The sequence below is a fragment of the Marmota flaviventris genome, chromosome 3 (assembly GCF_047511675.1).
Source record: "Marmota flaviventris isolate mMarFla1 chromosome 3, mMarFla1.hap1, whole genome shotgun sequence".
Taxonomy (NCBI): Eukaryota; Metazoa; Chordata; class Mammalia; order Rodentia; family Sciuridae; genus Marmota; species Marmota flaviventris.
Genome location: NC_092500.1, coordinates 73,730,808 through 73,748,854, shown reverse-complemented (window position 1 = coordinate 73,748,854; position 18,047 = coordinate 73,730,808). Strand labels below are relative to the sequence as shown.

The window sequence follows — 18,047 nt, the reverse complement described above, 5'->3', positions numbered from 1 at the left end:
TGCTGAATAGGTTCTGGTAACTGCTACCTCCTCTTGCCCTTTGGGCTTGCAAGTGATAACAGCTCCCCACTGTCATGAGCCCTGGAGCATTCCACTGTCCTGTGTTGTTTCCTTGAATCTTATTCACACATTTGTAAATAGCTTCTTCACTTACCTCTCTCCCCAGTTATCTAATTTGGATATATTTTCAGTACCTTCTGCAACCCTGACAAACTCCCATTCTTTCAAAGATTCTTACTAAACAACCAGCTGAAAGGCAACTTCAGTTAAAATATCAAGATAAATTTGAATTTTCCTGATCCCAAATTCCTAAGTTCCTTTCCTTTTTGCATACAGATAGATGTATTTCTTCAACTGCGGCTATAGCCAATTAATCTCTGTATCATTTCAAAGTGGCTCCTTCCAGAAAACAGCTAGCTCTGTTGTTGGCCAGCATCTTGTCCTTCACTATTTCTCCTACCCTGTCCCCTAATTTGTTGGGTATGCCCTGATTCTTTATCTGATGCCAGTGCTATTACAACTTGGTTCAATATTCTACACACTGAAGACAAAGGTGGCCCAATATGGCCTATGCCTTCTAATTGGTCACAATTCAAAGCCAATATAAAAGAAAACTGTCAAATAAAATACATTGTGATGCCCTCCATCATAAAGGGAATTGTTAAGGCACATCCCCCTAGCACCCATCCTCTGGCCTTATAGATGGAAATTAATCTGTCCTATGTGTGCTCCAGATATGTCTGATAGGTCCCCAGAGCGCCACATCATGGGTGCCCAGGAGCAGGTCTTTGGTCTCTTCTGCTTTGGTTTCTTCATGTCCTTGTGCTGCTGTCCCTGATGACAAGGATGTTTGCATCACTCCTTCATCAGAGGAATGGTCTCCTTCTCTGAACTTTATAATAGTACCTAGAGAAAATGTAGTAAGATTAAATAATAATTGGCTAAAGGTACTATAAAGAATGGAAAGTTAAGGGGGGAGTGCTGGGGAGTGATATTTACCAATTTATATAGTTACATTGTGTATAATGTGCATGTACAAATAGGTAACAACAAATTTCATCAATATCTACAACTACAATGCACCAATAAAATAAAATGTGTGGGGGTGGGGATACAAAAAGAAAGAGAGAAAAGTTACAACTTAGCAACCACCACTCTTGTCCTTCATTTGATAAACTCAATCCGTCACCAGAAGCACCCCAGACTAAACCTTCAATACGAAACAATCAATAAAATTAAGAAATAGATCAAATAAATCTTCTAAATGAGAGGCTATGCAGGCATTAAAATTATGCTTAAGAATCTATACAAATAGTGATAATATTCAGTGTTTTTAAAAAAGAAAAAAATACTTTAGACTACCCAATAGTCTGAATTCTCTCTCTCTCTCTCTCTCTCTCTCTCTCACACACACACACACACACACACACACACACGCACACACCACACCACAGTCCTTGCTGTCAGCTTTTTTAACCTGGGATCTGTTTCCCAGAATCCCCTTCCCTTTCAGCTCTCGGGTGAAGTCAGCAGCCATACTCTTTCTCTCTCTGAAGGAACTTTCAGTCAGATATGGTGACAGACAGATTTGCCTGGGGTTCCAACTTGTCCTTGTTCTTCTCCACTCCATATCCAACTCTGCTGTTTCTGCCACAGCACCCCACTCTGCATTCCTCACCTGCAAGGAGGCAGGCAGGTCCACAGAGGCAGCAGCATCCCAGAGGACTCAACACAAGCTCCCTCTTTATGATGGAATGTGGTGGGGCTTCTCAGGTTTCCACACCCACCAGTGCTTCAGGACTACTGGCTAGTGGCTTGATCCTCCAACACCCTTCTTTGGAAAATTCTGTCACATTGGGCAAAGTCTCCTTCCTATAATCAATCCCTTATTCTATAACTTTCATGGTGGTTTTATTTCCCTGACTAAACCCCAACTGATATACTGTAGAGGAAAAAAAAAACACTTTTCCTCTACCCTTCTGTGTTTGAAAACTGAGGCCCTGCCAATTAAAATGGCAAGAGACAGATTAACAGGGGAAAAGGCAAATAAATTTTATATGATGCTAGTATTTTTTGTGTACACAGAGGCCTTAATATAAAAGGTATAAACCCAAAGAAGCAGAAAGACCTGAGAGCTTATATGATATTTCAAGGAAGAGTGGTTAACTATGGAGATGTGATAAGATAAAGAAAAAGGGAAAGAACTATCTCGGGATGGCAAATTGTGGGAAGGTAAATACATGAGGAAATTAGTAGGAGAGAAGGATTATTTAGCAGGATTTGTCATGCAGATTCCTCTGGGTGCATCTCTGGGATAAGAGTCTAGAATCCTTTCAGGTAATTAAGAGAGGCACTGATGAAGAGTCTCCCCATCCCCCAACACCAATGGAGGAGGAACACCTTTACAATGAAAATCTGCGTCCTACTTTTAGCCAGATAGGTGGAGGGCAAAGAGCTTTTTCTCTGCATCAGTTGTTTTTTAATTGCCTTCAGATAAAAAAAATCCTTATGCCAAAATGGCATATTTGGGGCTAGTATATTATGGACCTCTTCACAATATACCTCTGTATATAGGAATATTTAAAAAGATGCACACCAAAGGTAAACCCTTGTTATCCCTGAACTTATGAGTGGTTTTGTTTTGTTTTGCTTGTTACTTATTTGTACTTTCTTTTTAAAATAATGACTGTGAGTTATAATAACTTCGTTTAAATGATTAAAGAATAGAACATCTATTTATATAATAACTGAGTAACGAACCATTCTTAATCAATTTTTTGACCAGAAGCTGTAAGCTGTAGAAGGAAAGAATGGGACATAGACTGACGTTGATCTAAGAACCCTCTCTTCGGTATATGCAGACTAAAGTACTCAAGTTATTCCCCAAGACAATACTGTGGGGATATATATATATATATATATATATATATATATATTTTTTTTTTTTTTGCCAGGCGCAGTGGCACACACCTCTAATCCCAGCAGCTTGGGATGCTGAGGCAGGAGAATCATGAGTTCAAAGCCAGCCTCGGTAAAAGCAAGGTGCTGAGAGATGCTGTCTCTAAATAAAATACAAAATAGGGCTGGGGATGTGGCTCAGTGGTTGAGTGGCCCCAAGTTCAATCCCCTGTTCCCCTCCCCACCACCAAAATAAGATCTAGAATATTTGGAAGAGGGTTTATGTTTTTAAAGGCATAGACTGAATGAGTTCATGGAGAGACCCTGGTATATTCCAGCATTAAGAGGGTGACAATAAAGTGAAGGGCCAGAAAGAAGACTAAAAAGAAGTATTAAAGAAGGAAAGAGAAAAACAAAGAGTATGATGAAATGGGGGTGTTTCAATGAAAAAAAAAAGGGCTTTTCTTTAAATTATGTCAAAGGCTGCTGATAGGTCAAAAGAGATGAGGGCTAACACCTGGACAGTGAAATCAACAACACATGACACTGATGACCTTGACAAGAGAGCAACTGAGGGCAAAACATATGGACAACTCTTTTAAAGAATCTCCTGAGAAAGATCCAGCAGAGTAGGAAAAAAAGTTTGTAAGATAACAGAGCTGTGTTCTTGATTATGTAGACAGGCTGGAGCCCAGAGCAAGATGAATGAAGTGGCTACAGATGGGAACCATTCTTAATCATTTTTTTGACCAGAAGCTGTAGAAGGAAAGAATGGGACATAGAAAGAAAGAATGGGACATATAGCAACAGGGGAAGATGGAATCTATGGAGCAGTCTCAGACATTGGAATTGACAGATTTAATGTGGATTCATGTGGAAATTCTCTTTTAACTGCTGAAAGAAGAAGCAATGGTGTCATTTGAGGATGGAGGGAAAGGTGCTAGTGATTTGAAGAGAAAGGGGAAGGTGTAAAATATCATAGGAGATGCATACAAAGTAGATCAGGGAAATATATCACATAATTATTGCATTAAAAGCCACGTGAGTTCATAGGTATGAATTTTTTAAAAAATATATTTTTTTAGTTATAGGTGGACACAATGTCTGTATTTTATATTTATGTGGTGCTGATAGAACCCAGTGCCTCACGCATGTTAGGTGAGTGCTCTACCTCTGAGCCACAACCTCAGCCTCCACAGGTATGAATTTAAAGCAGGGCCAGTAATCAGTTTTGTTTCCCTCTAGTCCTTTTTAGCTTCCATGATGCAGAGTTGGATTTAACTAACAGTTTTGCCAAACTGTATGAAAAGTGAGAGAGAGGGCAGAGGGGTTGAAGATATATGCAAGCAAATGATTATGATTGAATGGAATTTAATGTGGTGATAAAGGAAAGAGGACTCATCAAGGGGGATGTGGCACAATGGAAAACGGTAGAATCAGTAGACTTGAGTTCCCATGGAATAGGAAAACAGATGGAGTCAGAATAAAAGAGGAGGTTGGATCAGGGAGTGAGATATATAAAGCTGAAATTATGGAGAGGTTATAGCCAATACTGTCAGGATTAAACTGTGACTACAAGTAGTTGACATACGGTACAGAGTTCAAGCTATTTAAAGGATCACTTATGTGTTTTTTACTTAGAATATGTGACAGTTGTTTTGGATAGAGTAACAGTGAGCCGGACACTAATATTATCATGACATAGAGGGGGAGTGGGTGATATAATGGATGTCTCACCCTATATCTGCACTGTATCAACTACAGGCTTTTTCCTCCTGTCAATAGGTTGGAAAATTGGGATTTTTGCATCTTATGTACTTTCCCTCTACTGGAAGTCTCAATTCTGGCAAATTGCAGCCTTTATGAAAACCCCTAGGCTCTCTTTATCTCCTGATAGTTTCAATGTCTTCCACAAAAGTCCAACTCAGGATATAGCCCAGTTCTACAGGAAACATCTTCAACGTCACAAGGGTCACCTGATTTATTGGCTCTGGAGCTGATGTGTCAGAGTGCCCATACTATTTTCTCACAGTACATATATTTCTCAACAAGGGCCTTTTCACTAATCTGAAATCAAGAGGAAAAACCTGCTGTGTTTGCATATCACTACCAATGCCATGGCAGGGTTTAAGCAAGACAATATTACTGAATCTTGCATTAGGAAGATCATTCTGATTACATTTTAGAGAATGGCTTGGAAAGGAATTTGTGGGTGTGGAAATAGGATCAAGACAATCTAAACTTATTTTGGTTTCCAGAACTTAAGTCATCTCCCTAACCTGAGGCACTGTAGTCAGTCCTTCTTAAAAAACTACCACGTTTCTTGCCTGGCTGACTTTTCCTATATATTTTGATAGATGTTACTTCCTCCAAGAAAGCATTCCCTCTGCCACCTTGAGTTGACTTCTCTGTACTGTTTAGCATCCTGTTTACCAATTATCAAAGAGCATCTTATATTTAATTGCTTATTTACCTGCATCCCAACAGTGGCACTACTGACATGTTGGACTAGATGATCCTTTGCTATGGAAGACTGACCTGAGACAGGAAGTTTAGTAGCACTTCTGGCCTTGGCCCACTAGGTGCTGGTAACACCCACCCTCTTCCCCAACCCACTCCCCAGTTGTGTTTGTGATAGTCAATTATGACTCTAAACACTGTTAAGTGTCCACTGGGGATCAAAACTGTCTCCAGATAAGACCCACTAATCTAAAATAATGTACAGGCTTTCCTCTATACCTATGGGTTCTACATCCATAGATTCAACCAACCATGGATTAAGAAGAGTTTAAAAAGAAAGTTGCATCTATATTGAACATGTAGATTTTTTTAAATGTAAATTTAGCATTTACATTGTATTAGGTATTATAAATATTGTATAGATGATTTAAAGAATATGGGAGAATGTGTGTAAATTATATGCAAATTCGCCATTTTATATAAGGATGTTGAGACGGATTTTTTGGGGAGGGAGTCACAGATCCGATGTGCCTCATATACCAAGTGACAACTATTCCATCATTTACCTAATCATTTCCCTATCATTGAGCACATAGGTAGTCCCAGTGTTGATTGTAAACCGACTTCATGAGCTTCTTCTGAAACAAAAAGACTTTCATTAGGATTTTTAAAATTGACCTATTGTGGCTTAATTTTAATCTTTCACCATTAATGAGAGTAGACATTAGAGAATTTTATTTAATGCTTTTATAAAGAAATTGGCAAGAGTTCAAACCCTTTTCCAAATTTACCAAAAAAACAAGGAAAGAAAAAAGCATTTCTCAGTTAAAATTAATTCAATAAATTTTAGCATCTATCATGTACAATTACAGTACTGACAGAGATACCACAGTGAAAACAGATAGTGCCTTCAGAATTTACATTCTAGATACACACCATCCAACATGGTAGCCACTGGCTACAAGTGACTATTGAACACTTTAAATAGGCAAGTTCAAATTGAAATGTACTATACATGAAAAATGCTCATGAAATATACATGAAAAATGCTATATGAAGTATAGTACGAGAAATGTGAAATATCTGACATTTTTATATTGATTACATGTCCAGATAATATTTGGGATATATTGCATTAAATAAAACATGTTATTGGAATTAATTTCAAGTATGTATATTTCTGCAGGAGAGCACTATTCTAAAACCTCTTTTAATCAGCTATATCAACCAGTTAATACACATAGAAACTAAAGAACAATAGGCCAGGCACAGTCAAATCTCGTGGTGAATTTTTGTTCATTTTCACAAATTACTTCCTTTAACTTAATATTCTTTACATATTCAAGATATTCCTTAAAAAATAAAAAGGGAAGAGAAACTTGAAGTAACAGAGATGTCAATCTCACAAAATACAAATATTTCTATTTATATGTACCAAATAATCTGTAGAAATAAATTTCACTTTTAATTAAAAAAATTTATCAGTTTAACACTTACTTGAATGCTTGAGGTATACAATTTTATTCCCAAATTAATGTTCCTTAAATCACATTTAACTGGAAAATGGGAAAACTACTACTTCCCCTATCAAGTTGAAACTGATTGCCTATATACTTTTGTACTTCACTAGTTTGTGTACTATCTCTCCTAAGGATACCACTCTGAAATAATATGTAACTCTAAAGAATGAGGTGGATCTAATGTAATGACAAGGAAATATCTCATATATCATGTGAAAAGAGGCAACGTATAGAAGAGTACATAAGGTAGGAGCCACTTTTAGAACCATGTGTATGTGTGACACAAAAGACCCGGAAGAGGGCTGGGGATGTAGCTCAGTAGTAGAATGAATGCTTTGCCTATTTAAGGCCCTGGTTTTAATCCCCAGCACCACCAAAAAAATAAAAACTGAGAGGATGCACACCAAATGTTTTTAGTTGTAGACGAACAGGAAGGTTTTTTGTTTCTTTACTTCATATACTTTTAAATTTATTATTTCAATGAGGACATTTCATAATTTACAAATTTAATTTAAAACATATTGCTAATATTAATAAACTCCTCATCACCAGCTTAAAGGGATTTTTAAATTATTATCAGAAGCCATCATCACCTTCAACAATCTTCCCAAACCTTTTATACTACGATTGTGACCCTCCCCCACGAAAAACTACGATATAATAAAATATGCAAAATTGAAAAAATGTTAGATAATAATATTACTGGCTTTTAAAAACGAAATTAGTCCCTGATACAAAAAGGGCACTCTTCTCTAGATGTGAAATTTGATCCCCTCCGAAATTACAGCAAATGCTTTAGTTAGTAAAATAAGGGATGGCCTGTTGCCCACCCAATAGCTATCGCCCAAACTCTCTGTCCTTCTACCCCAACAACTCCAGATCTCTGATGTTGCTCTCCTTCCGCAGAGTAGCCATTCTTCAAGAGGAACCCATTTTTAAGTCTAGTGGCAAATCTTCATGGTCTGAACCAATCAGAAGAACTTGATTCCCTTTGCAAAGCAATTGTTAGATAGGTATTGCTGTAACTACAAGGGAAAGTGAAACCTTCTTCATAAAAATGAATTTTATTTCAGCCTCTGGTTGTTATCTGCCACTTAGAATTTCTACTGTCACTTTGGAGCCAGGAGGGAAGACCAAGATCACAGGGTGAGAATGGCAATGGGGACAAGGAAGGCATCAAGGTCTTTGATAAATTAGGCAACTGAGGAACTGCTCTCCACCTGGACTCCTAGTGACCCAGCATCCCCACTTAAAGACCATACAATTGTTCTCTGTTTTGATGCTGGGCACTGACTACCTAAACGTTTTTTTTCTCTCCAATATTGGGGATTGAACCAGGGCCACGTACATGCCAGGGAGGCACTTTACCACTGAGCTACATCCTCAGCCCCCCTAAAATTGTTTTTGACTATTTATTAGAATAATTCAGACATCATTCAAAAAAATTAAACATTTTATTGAGTACATGTTTATTTAGTAACAGCAACAGTTTCTCAATAAAAAGATATGCCGAATTCCTTCAAAACTGAATAAAACAACTTTTCATTATTCTCAAGTTAGAACCAAATGTATAATTCTATACTCTCCTTTAATAACTCCCAAAATACACAAAATACTTGGAGGAAGATATTCACATTTCTCTCAAAACAAAGTAGGTTAAGGTAAAAAGCAGTTACAGGGCAATAATCTCTACATATTGCAGTATACCATGATGCCTTCCTGCCACTTTAGAACTGTTACTCAAAATATTAAGACATCTTCAACCTTTTTCAGTTTTTTATTTCAGGAACTGGTGCAGTTTCTGAATGTCTTCTTCTCAAATCTGTTATAGCACCCTCAAAAACCACTGGTCCAACTCTCAAATACTGGTGACAATGCATGTGGACACAAGTCAGTTCTGAATAATTTTGAGTGGATGGCATATTCTTTAAAAATACTACAAGCCCTGGATTATTTTTGCACAACAAAAGTAACATTCCAATATTCCCTGAAGAGATTTTATATGACTATTGAAAACAGCTACAGTCCATCATAGTCAAAATCAATTTATTTTTTAACAGAATATTCACTGTTGCATTCTCTTCACCAGTTTTTAAAAGGGGTTGCTATGATGTATTTTATGGGTGTATATGCTCACATATTCTAATTGTACATAAAACTAAATCTAATCAAAGGTTGCACATCAGTTCTTAAGTTTGATATTAAGATGTCTGAGCACAGACCCTCCAACTAGTGTTCACAGTATTAGAGAGATAAGAGAAAATCTTTGCAAAAGCTCTCTTTTGTTTGAAAACTAAGTTTATAGAAAATTCTAAAGAAATATTCCCCTAGACATTTGGAATTATTAGAGATGAGGTGATAAAACAATTTTTTCAAAGTCAGACACTGATTTGCAGATCAAATTGATTACAGATTTTAAACTGCCCAGGCTAATATGCTATTCTTTATGCTATCCTATTATTTTTCATAATCCTGTAATTGCTAGATTTTGAATAACATCCTATTCACTCATAGCTTTTTCTTTTAGATTCTTATGCCACCTTTTAGACTTGTCTTAAGTTTATATAACTTAGTTTTAAAAAATCTAGCTTTATGTTCAATGAATTAAGAAACAACAAACATCAGAATTGTTTAGCCATACTTTAATAAGCAAAAAAGGGTTGCTTTGGCAATGTATAAAAGGATAACTATTATAGTACAAATCATTAATCTACTTTTATTAAATATTAAAATGCAGTAAGGCAATGATTACATCAAGATACTTGAAATTGCATTTCATAAATGGATAACTGGCCCCACACCTGACATATTGCACCCCTACTTTTATTTCCTATTTACTCTAAGGAATCAAAAATGTTACTTTATAAAAACAGATCAGTGGTCTTTCTAGAAACATTATAACTATGGTATTTATTACTTAAATTATAAGTGTCTAAAAAAGAAGACAGCAACGACTAGGGATGCAGCTCAGTGTTACAGTGCTTGCCTAGCAGGCATAAGGACCTAGGTTCAATCCCCGGTACCAACGAAAAAAAAAAATTCCTCTTAAGGTTTTCCTCTTTAATTAGTGTTTCTACCATCTCCTGTTCTCTTGAATGCAGCCATAATAGTTCAACTGAAAACCTCTCTACTGAGGAATAAAACAATGTGATCTACTGTTGAAGCTACCATTCAAGATGAGGCAATGATTCCCAAACTCAGCTCCTGTCAGTATCATCTGGGAAAACTACTATGGTAGATTCCTGGCCCTCCAGACCTGATAAAGCAGTCCCTCCACCCCAGCCTCCCCTGGTGAATGTGGTTAGTCTTACATAATCCAAATTTAGTATTACAAAATCCAAAGGGCAAAGTCAAAATGGAAGATATTGTTTCCATAGGTCCCAGATCGTACACTGGGATCCAGTAAAAAAAGAAAAAAGGTTGAATCATTAGTACTGAAAAATCAGTGAGCATCTATCTGCAGGGTCAACAAACCGAGGCCCTGAGCCTCCTGCCATGTAACCAGCATCTTTCCTGACCTGCAGGACTAAGGCAGACAGTGACCTGGGGTGGGGGTGGGGGCACAACTCCAAAAGAAAAGGCTTCCACACCATTCCTCTCCATCTCTACTTCTCAATTTTCCCATTTCATTCCATGCTTCCTTTACTCTGCCTTTTGTCCTTCTCTTATTCCCTTCTCTTTCCTCTCCCTTTCTCACTTCCTCTCTTTTCCTTCTTTTCTGATTACTCATTTACATCTTTCTTCTCTACTTTCTCTTCCTGAAAAACTCTTCCTTACATAATATAAGCAAATTCTTATTGGAGATATATGCCAGAAAACATTTGGCCTGAGGATAGGACCACCAGGGCCAAACAGAACCTAGAGCTAACACTGGTGTGGTGTAACAGACCAGGCAGGATGTGTTCAAATCCATTCTTTCTTCGAAGTCTCACCTTCTCTTGTGAGGCTCGAAGGGCACACTACTGGCTCCACCTAAAAACCTAAGGCTTAGTGAAGTCTAAACAGCATACCTGAGGCCTCTGACCATGAAGAGAATCCAGATCTTGTTCTCAGCCTGGTCTTCCTGTCACTCTACACTGCCATCTGATTGAAAGCAATGCAGCAATGCGTAGGCAGTAATAACATTGCAGGCTCAAAATGTCCCCAAATCACTTGGTTACTGTATGCATGATGAACTCTTCTTCATGAGGAAAAAATAATTTTCTTAAAATATAAATCACAAAATATATTTCTAAAGGTTTCCCAAGTTCATTTAAGATGACTATTTTATACAAATGAAGTTCGACTACCTTTTAATCTTTCCACTTTGGTGATACTGTAGCCCAGAGATAATTCTGAGGTCAAAACTGTGTGTTTTTTAACACACAGCCTCAAAGAATATGTAGTATAATTTATGTCAACTGCATAGATATACTATGTTTTCTGAAAGACTTCTTATACTGAAAAACATATTATGTTCTCCAAGTTATCCATCTGTAATTTAACCTTATTAGATCTGAGCACTTCATTTCTTAAGAATTCTCAAGGAAAAAATTACCTTAAAGATAAAATTCAGAAAATTCACTTTAAAACTGTTATAGACGTTCTGTGATACCATTGACTTTAGGTTTAAAAAAAAAAGACAGTTTTCACCATAACCCAATTTATGGTAAAATCCTCAATTAGGTCAGGTCTGAATAGACCAGAGGAAGAACCTTCCAGCTGGTCCACAATGTAGGCCACAGGACAGTATAAATAAGCCACAATACAAAGGAGACCACAGCACACAATCCAGTTGGATTAAACCATGACCACACTCTACACACAGCCATCCTCACACTGGAGCCCATAGGGCTGAGAGAATCCATTCAATGAGAAAAATCAAATCTTAATGAACTTACTAATATAGACTCATATCTTGTCAATAACCCCATAGTTTTTTCTTATTTCAAAATCACAATTATAATTGATCTACTAGGCCAGGAATTGTGGCACTCTAACTTCAACCTTAAGGCTGGCAAATAATTTCCAGTGGTTCCCAGACTAGTCAACATCGAAATCACCTGAGGTGCCTGTTAAAAACAGAATAATCATGTAACTTGTCTTTGTACCCTGATTCTAACAAACCAACTAAACAATGCCATACTGGAGATATCAGGGAAATCTGCTTAAGGACTGGATATCAGATGAGGCCAGAGGACTTCTGCTACTTTTATTAGGTACAAGACTCTGGAGTTGCCAAAACATTCACAGTGATGTCTGGGATTTTAAGATACTTCAGCAGAGTGGGGGAAAAAAGAAATAAATTAAACAACTCAAATATTGCCCAGTATTAGATTGGAATGGTGAGTACCATTGAACTATGTGCTCCCTACTTTTTTGTAATTTTTAAATCTCTTCTATAATATTTTTTTTAACAGACATCATCCTAGAGAGTATATCAGTCTCTAAAGGGTAAAGCTCAGGATATCTAGTTTTAACAAGCTGCCCAAAGAGTCTTATATAGCTAAGCAATGGTCTCATTTGTAGACACTTAGAAAGGGTCTTATACACATCAGCCAAAATTTGCAATTTTAGGATTCTCATTTTCTTAGCAAGCTCAATTTCAACACAGTTCAGGTATTCCACCAAGGCATTCTGCCAAGGAAGTGGGCTCCTGCTCTCTCAACCCATCTGTTCTAAGAGTACTGGGCTGCTTATCCAGTTCTCTTATATTTTTATTTGTTTATTGGGGGGGGGGGTGAGAATCAATTAATAATCTGCCTTTTTAAACCTTCCTCTCTCAATCTGTACCTGACTGGACTACACAAGATAGCAGACAACAAAGTACTGACTACTTCTTTCTACAAAGTCCTGATCTACATAAAGGACACTGTGTAGGCCAAACAGCATGATTTTTCCTTCATGAGTTCCCTTCTCTATTTAAGCATTAAAATATAAAGAGAGAAAAAGAAGATAGCACATAGCGCTTGGTAAAATGAGATATGTGCCCAAGCATGGTATGTACTAACATTCAGAATCTATAATTAACTACATAGCAGTCAAGAACACCAAGAGTAATATTTTTCTCAACTTCAAGGCTTGCTTTGAAAAATTAACTGTCCTGGCCAGGTGTGATGGTGCAAACCTATAATCCAAGGAACTTGGGAGGCTGAGGCAGAAGGATCACAAAGTCAAAGCCAGCCTCAGCAATTTAGCAAGCCCCTGAGCAACTCAGCAAGATACTGTCTCAAAATAAACTAAAAAGGGCTGGGGTTGTAGCTCAATGGTGAAGTGCCTGTGGGTTCAATCCCTGATACAAAAAAAAAAGTGTGTGATGTTCAACAAGGCAAGATTAACCCAATAAAAATTATTTTTTCTGTAGTTAGATGTAACATTATTCTAATCCAAATCATCCACCAAGTTGTCTAATTTACTTAAGTAAGGCTCTATACATTTGCTTTTCAAAAATACCTTGCAAAGCCATTTTGAGGTAGAAGAAGTTTAAATGAACCACTTTTTCTACTCCATTGTAACTAAACTTACTGATCCAGGAAGTATATAGCTTACATATTTTGGCCCATTGCAGTTTCCACCATCAGATTAGCATTACTATTAAGGTTATCACTTTATTATCAACATAATTTTTTGCTTCCAGAATGCCCAGTAAAGCTGAAAATTTTCACTTAAAGTGATTTAAAAAAACAAAACAAAAAACTTCCCCAAATACCTTAGAACCCAGTTTTGGCAAGACAGTTTAATAATACATACAAAACAAAAACACTTTATTTCCCCCTTTCACGCACACACACCACACACACATGCACACACACACACACACACAGAATAATGCCTCAGAGTTTTCACTATTTTTCTTCTTTCTTATACAGCTCAATTTTTCGTGCAGCTTAGTTATAGTCTAAAAATAATTTTCAACACGATTGTCACAAAAATATTGTAGATCGGAGATGAAATGTATAAAGTACATAGATTGTCAATGGTTACATTGGTTACATCACATTTCTTGAGAAACAGAACCTTTTCTGTCCCTGTAAACAATTTTTTTTCTCACATGTTTAAAGTGAGGTTAGTGCTGACATAAAATTATTGCTATACTCACAGCTTGAGTGTCCACCCTGTGTATGAGGTACGTTTTCCATCCATACACCCCTACCATTCTTACTCACTTGAGAGTAGGAGCCAGCGGAACTGTGCAGGCTACACTATAATATTTTCATCAACACTGGAATGACAGCAAGTAATGTTATGAAACATCAGAGATCAAAAAGTCTATCATTGGAGCCCAAAATTTTAACTTATTCTTCATTACATGAGTACACTGCTCATTTAACTTCTTCAGGAAAAAAATTACTCTGGAAATGAGTAATTCCTTCCTAAACATTTCATTCAAGACTATTCCTTCACACTTATCTTCTGCCACTTTGTTGTTTGCATCCATTTAACTTAGCAGTCACCAAGAATCACCTTTCCTTTGGTGGTCTGTCATAACGATCTCGTATGCTTTTCATTAGTTGCTTGATGAATATTTTGTAAATTTTTCCACAGTATGTATGCACTGTCTTTTGCAGTTCCAGTTCTAAAGGTTTTAATAAGGAACGGATGTTGTTATCTTCAAAAGAACACTAGAGGGGGAAAAAAAGAAGAAAAAAAGCAATGATACATATAAAAACTTAATTATTTTCCAAACAACTTCGTCAATCAGTTTAATATTAATAACTTCCATTTAATATCTCACAGAAAGTATATGTTCAACAAATATTTCCAATGAATTATACTGAACTACTAGAGAAGACAGACAATGATGGCAAACCCCTGGGGGAATGAGGAAAAGCTTTTCAGAGAAGGGTAACAGAAACAGCATCCCAAGCCAAGGGAAGAACATGTCCAAAGGCAGAGAAGACCCAGAGATACTGATATAAGATGAGCAATGCTCTGAAGATACCTGGTAAAAACTATTTAAGCTGGACTCACTTAAAAAAGGCATCCCTTTTTAAAAGGATTTGGGAAGTATTTAGGAAGGAATACTCATTTCCAGAGTAATTTTTTTCCTGAAGAAGTTAAATGAGCAGTGTACTCATGTAATGAAAAATAAGTTAAAATTTTGGGCTCCCAGCATCCCACCCCATTCCACCTTCCAAAAATCTCTCTGGTAACAGTCTTGAGGCTAAATTAGAAAGGAAAGATGGGATGCATGAAAATGAGGAATGCAATATGATGACATAGTTTAGCATTTCCCAAAGAGCCCTATCTGCACAAAAAGATCCCCACAATAACTACATTTGAGAATTGCTAAATGTTATGCAGTTTTCATAGGGATTCATACTCTCACATAAAAAAGTCCAAAAAGTAAACAATAAATACATCATTAAAAAAAATCTATAAACAGGGTTGAAGTTGTAGCTCAGTGGCAAAGCACTTGGCTAGCATGTGTGAGGTACTGGGTTCGATCCTTAGCACCACATAAAAATAAATAAAGGCATTTGTCCACCTACAACTAAAAAAAAAAAATTAAATACATTAACATCCTGATGAATATATTTGGGAACAGTATGGTAGTAGTTAAGAGAAAATAATTTGTAATCATAGGATTTTCATTAGGTGTATTTTTTAACTCAGTATTTTCTATTAGGCATATTTTCAATTAGAAAAACGGATGGGTCTTGAAAATAAAACAGTTTACATTAAAATTTGAATACAGTGAAAAATGCAAACTCACAAAGTAAATTCAGAACCTGAAATCTGAGAGATCCACATGACCTAAGATTACACCTGAGTTTCACTAGTACATTGAGGGAGGGAGAAGAAACGAAAGCCCCAACCTAAGCACAGCGAGTCAGTCTGTGGGAAGCCATGGGATTCAGCAGTGAAGAGATGCCAAGAGATCCTACACCTCAGCACCGCTTGAGCAACAAGACTGTGAACATAAACTGCATGAGAGCATAACTTTTAGGTTGATTAATTTTAAAAATTAATCACATATACTGAAGATAAATATCTAAAATTGTTTTGAACATACACACACACAAAAAAAAAAAAGGAAGAGGAAAAGCTTAGCTAGGAACAATGTAATGAAAATAGTAACAGCACAAAAAGTGGTTGCTACATGCCAGATACCAATCTAAAAGTTTCATATGTATTAATAAATATAAACCTCATAACAACTTTACAAAATAGATAACAATATCCCCATTTCACAATAAAGCAACCAAGGCAAGGAGTAAGAATTTTCCTAGTTACAATCCTAGTAAGAGGTGAAGCCAGGATTCTGCCCCAGTAGCCCAACTCCAAGGTCCAAGCACTGAACCACAATACTGCAATGCTTTTCCAAATAAGCCAACAAAACAATGCTTTAAGTCTTCAAAACTATTATCAAAGGATGAACCTCAATGAACAATGGGAAACTGAGAAAAGTGCTGTGCTATATATAGATATGCCTAAATGTGTCTGGTGTTGAAGGCGACATTGTCCAGTGACATCCCAACATGTACAAAACACACACCTGAATGACTGTGTGACAGGCAAGTAATTATGGGAAAACCAAACTGTGATTTTTTTTTTAACTATTCTGTAACAGTAAAATGAAACATTTAAGAATTAGGGGAAGACTGCTGATTCCTAGGATTACATAGTACTTGAGATTTGGTTAAGTCGTTTTCATGGGATTTAAATCTGAATGTTTGGTTAAATATTTTTATTCCCTCACCAGTAGAAAAAAAAATTTCTGATAAATATTTTCTGAAATAAAATACAAAGTTGCATAAATTAGAACTCCTTCAGCCCACCGTGTGACACAGCAATTTGACCTTTAATGAAGGATATAAATTATCAAACTTGTATACAGCCTAAAGACACTGCATTCTATGTGTCCCAGTCCCAAGCCACATTTGTGTGCCTTACTTGGATGGCAGGCCCTTTCCACACTGCAAACTATGCCTGACTCATCCTTCCCTCTACTTCTGAACCTAGTACTCATCATCCTTGGGCTCAGGTCAAATGCCAGCTCCTCTGGAAGCCTCACCCCATGCAGTTAATCATTCCCTCCTTTCATTGGCATAGTACCCAAATTTCTAGAAGTACACAAATTTCTAGAAGATCATGAAGATAGATAGATAGATAGATGAAAAGCAGAAAATAAATCATGAGACAATGATGATCATGATTAAGCAATATGAGGCATTTTTACAGAATAAAACATTCATGAAAAGTATGGCAAACTGGCAGTTCAATCCAAAAACCTTGAGTGTCAACCCTATACAAGGAGGTACTGTGCAAAACTCCTTTTCAGACATAATTATGCTAATATAAGTGGTGTGTAAAGTAAATCAAAGTTAACACAGAAACACCAAGGAAATATAACTCTGAATGAAATACATGAAGCAGAAAATACCTCATAGAGTCATAAAATGTTTTGTTCCCATTTTGAATTTGTAATTTTTAAATAATTTTTATTCACTCAACAAACTAATATTTAACAAATATGTATGGACTACAAAAACTGATTTGCTGGCATACATAGCTATGCATTTGCATTTTAAACTTGGTTCATATCCTTTATAATTCATACTATTCACTGCATTCCAAGGCTATGACTAAGCTTCTGTCTGAAACTTGCATAAATACCCTTGTCTGTATGCAATTCTTTAAAAAATTACACTTCTTACTGAATTATAGATAAGGGAAGATAAGAGCGCCATAAAAGACTGATTAACTTCATTAAGTTGAAAAATGGATAAATACAAACTGTAGTTAACACAGACCCAAAGCAAATGCAAAAAATCATTCATTTACTATTCGAAATCATTTAAAAAATAAAATCTATTTTTTAAAAATCAAAAGTAATTAATCAACTTAAAACTATTACTCATATTTTTAAGGATAAATATTTATAAACCAAAGGAAAACACCCAAACAAAACTGAAGAGATTTAACTTACTAATAATAGATTGTTTTTAAATGCTCAAGACAAAAGAATTGTGTTTTTACAGGAATGAATTTCTTTTCTATTCTGTACAAAAATCTCAAACCCCTATTAATGTTTTTATTCATTTTTATTATCTTCTGACAATCTGTCATACAACATTATTAAAATACAACATTAGTTTCTGAAGGTATAGAAGGCCTGTTAAATTAAAGTGAAAATCAACACTACACTTCATAATTCTTTAGCAAGTATAGTCATATCATGATAAG

The 18,047-nt window shown here is 36.2% G+C and overlaps 1 protein-coding gene across 3 annotated transcripts in view; it reads right to left on the bottom strand.

Annotated features, from left to right (window-relative positions):
* The window catches only part of Gxylt1 (glucoside xylosyltransferase 1), a 67,073-nt gene that overhangs the window by 14,614 nt on the left and 34,412 nt on the right, over positions 1-18,047 (bottom strand). For 2 of the 3 annotated variants that reach the window (XM_027934214.2, XM_071609966.1), the window contains one exon: positions 8,314-14,479. In XM_027934214.2, coding sequence (XP_027790015.1) covers positions 14,318-14,479 — 162 coding nt within the window. In that variant the 3' untranslated portion in view covers positions 8,314-14,317. Of the gene's footprint in view, positions 1-8,313; positions 14,480-18,047 lie in introns of those variants that run through there. The other variant, XM_071609965.1, reaches the window with a different exon arrangement.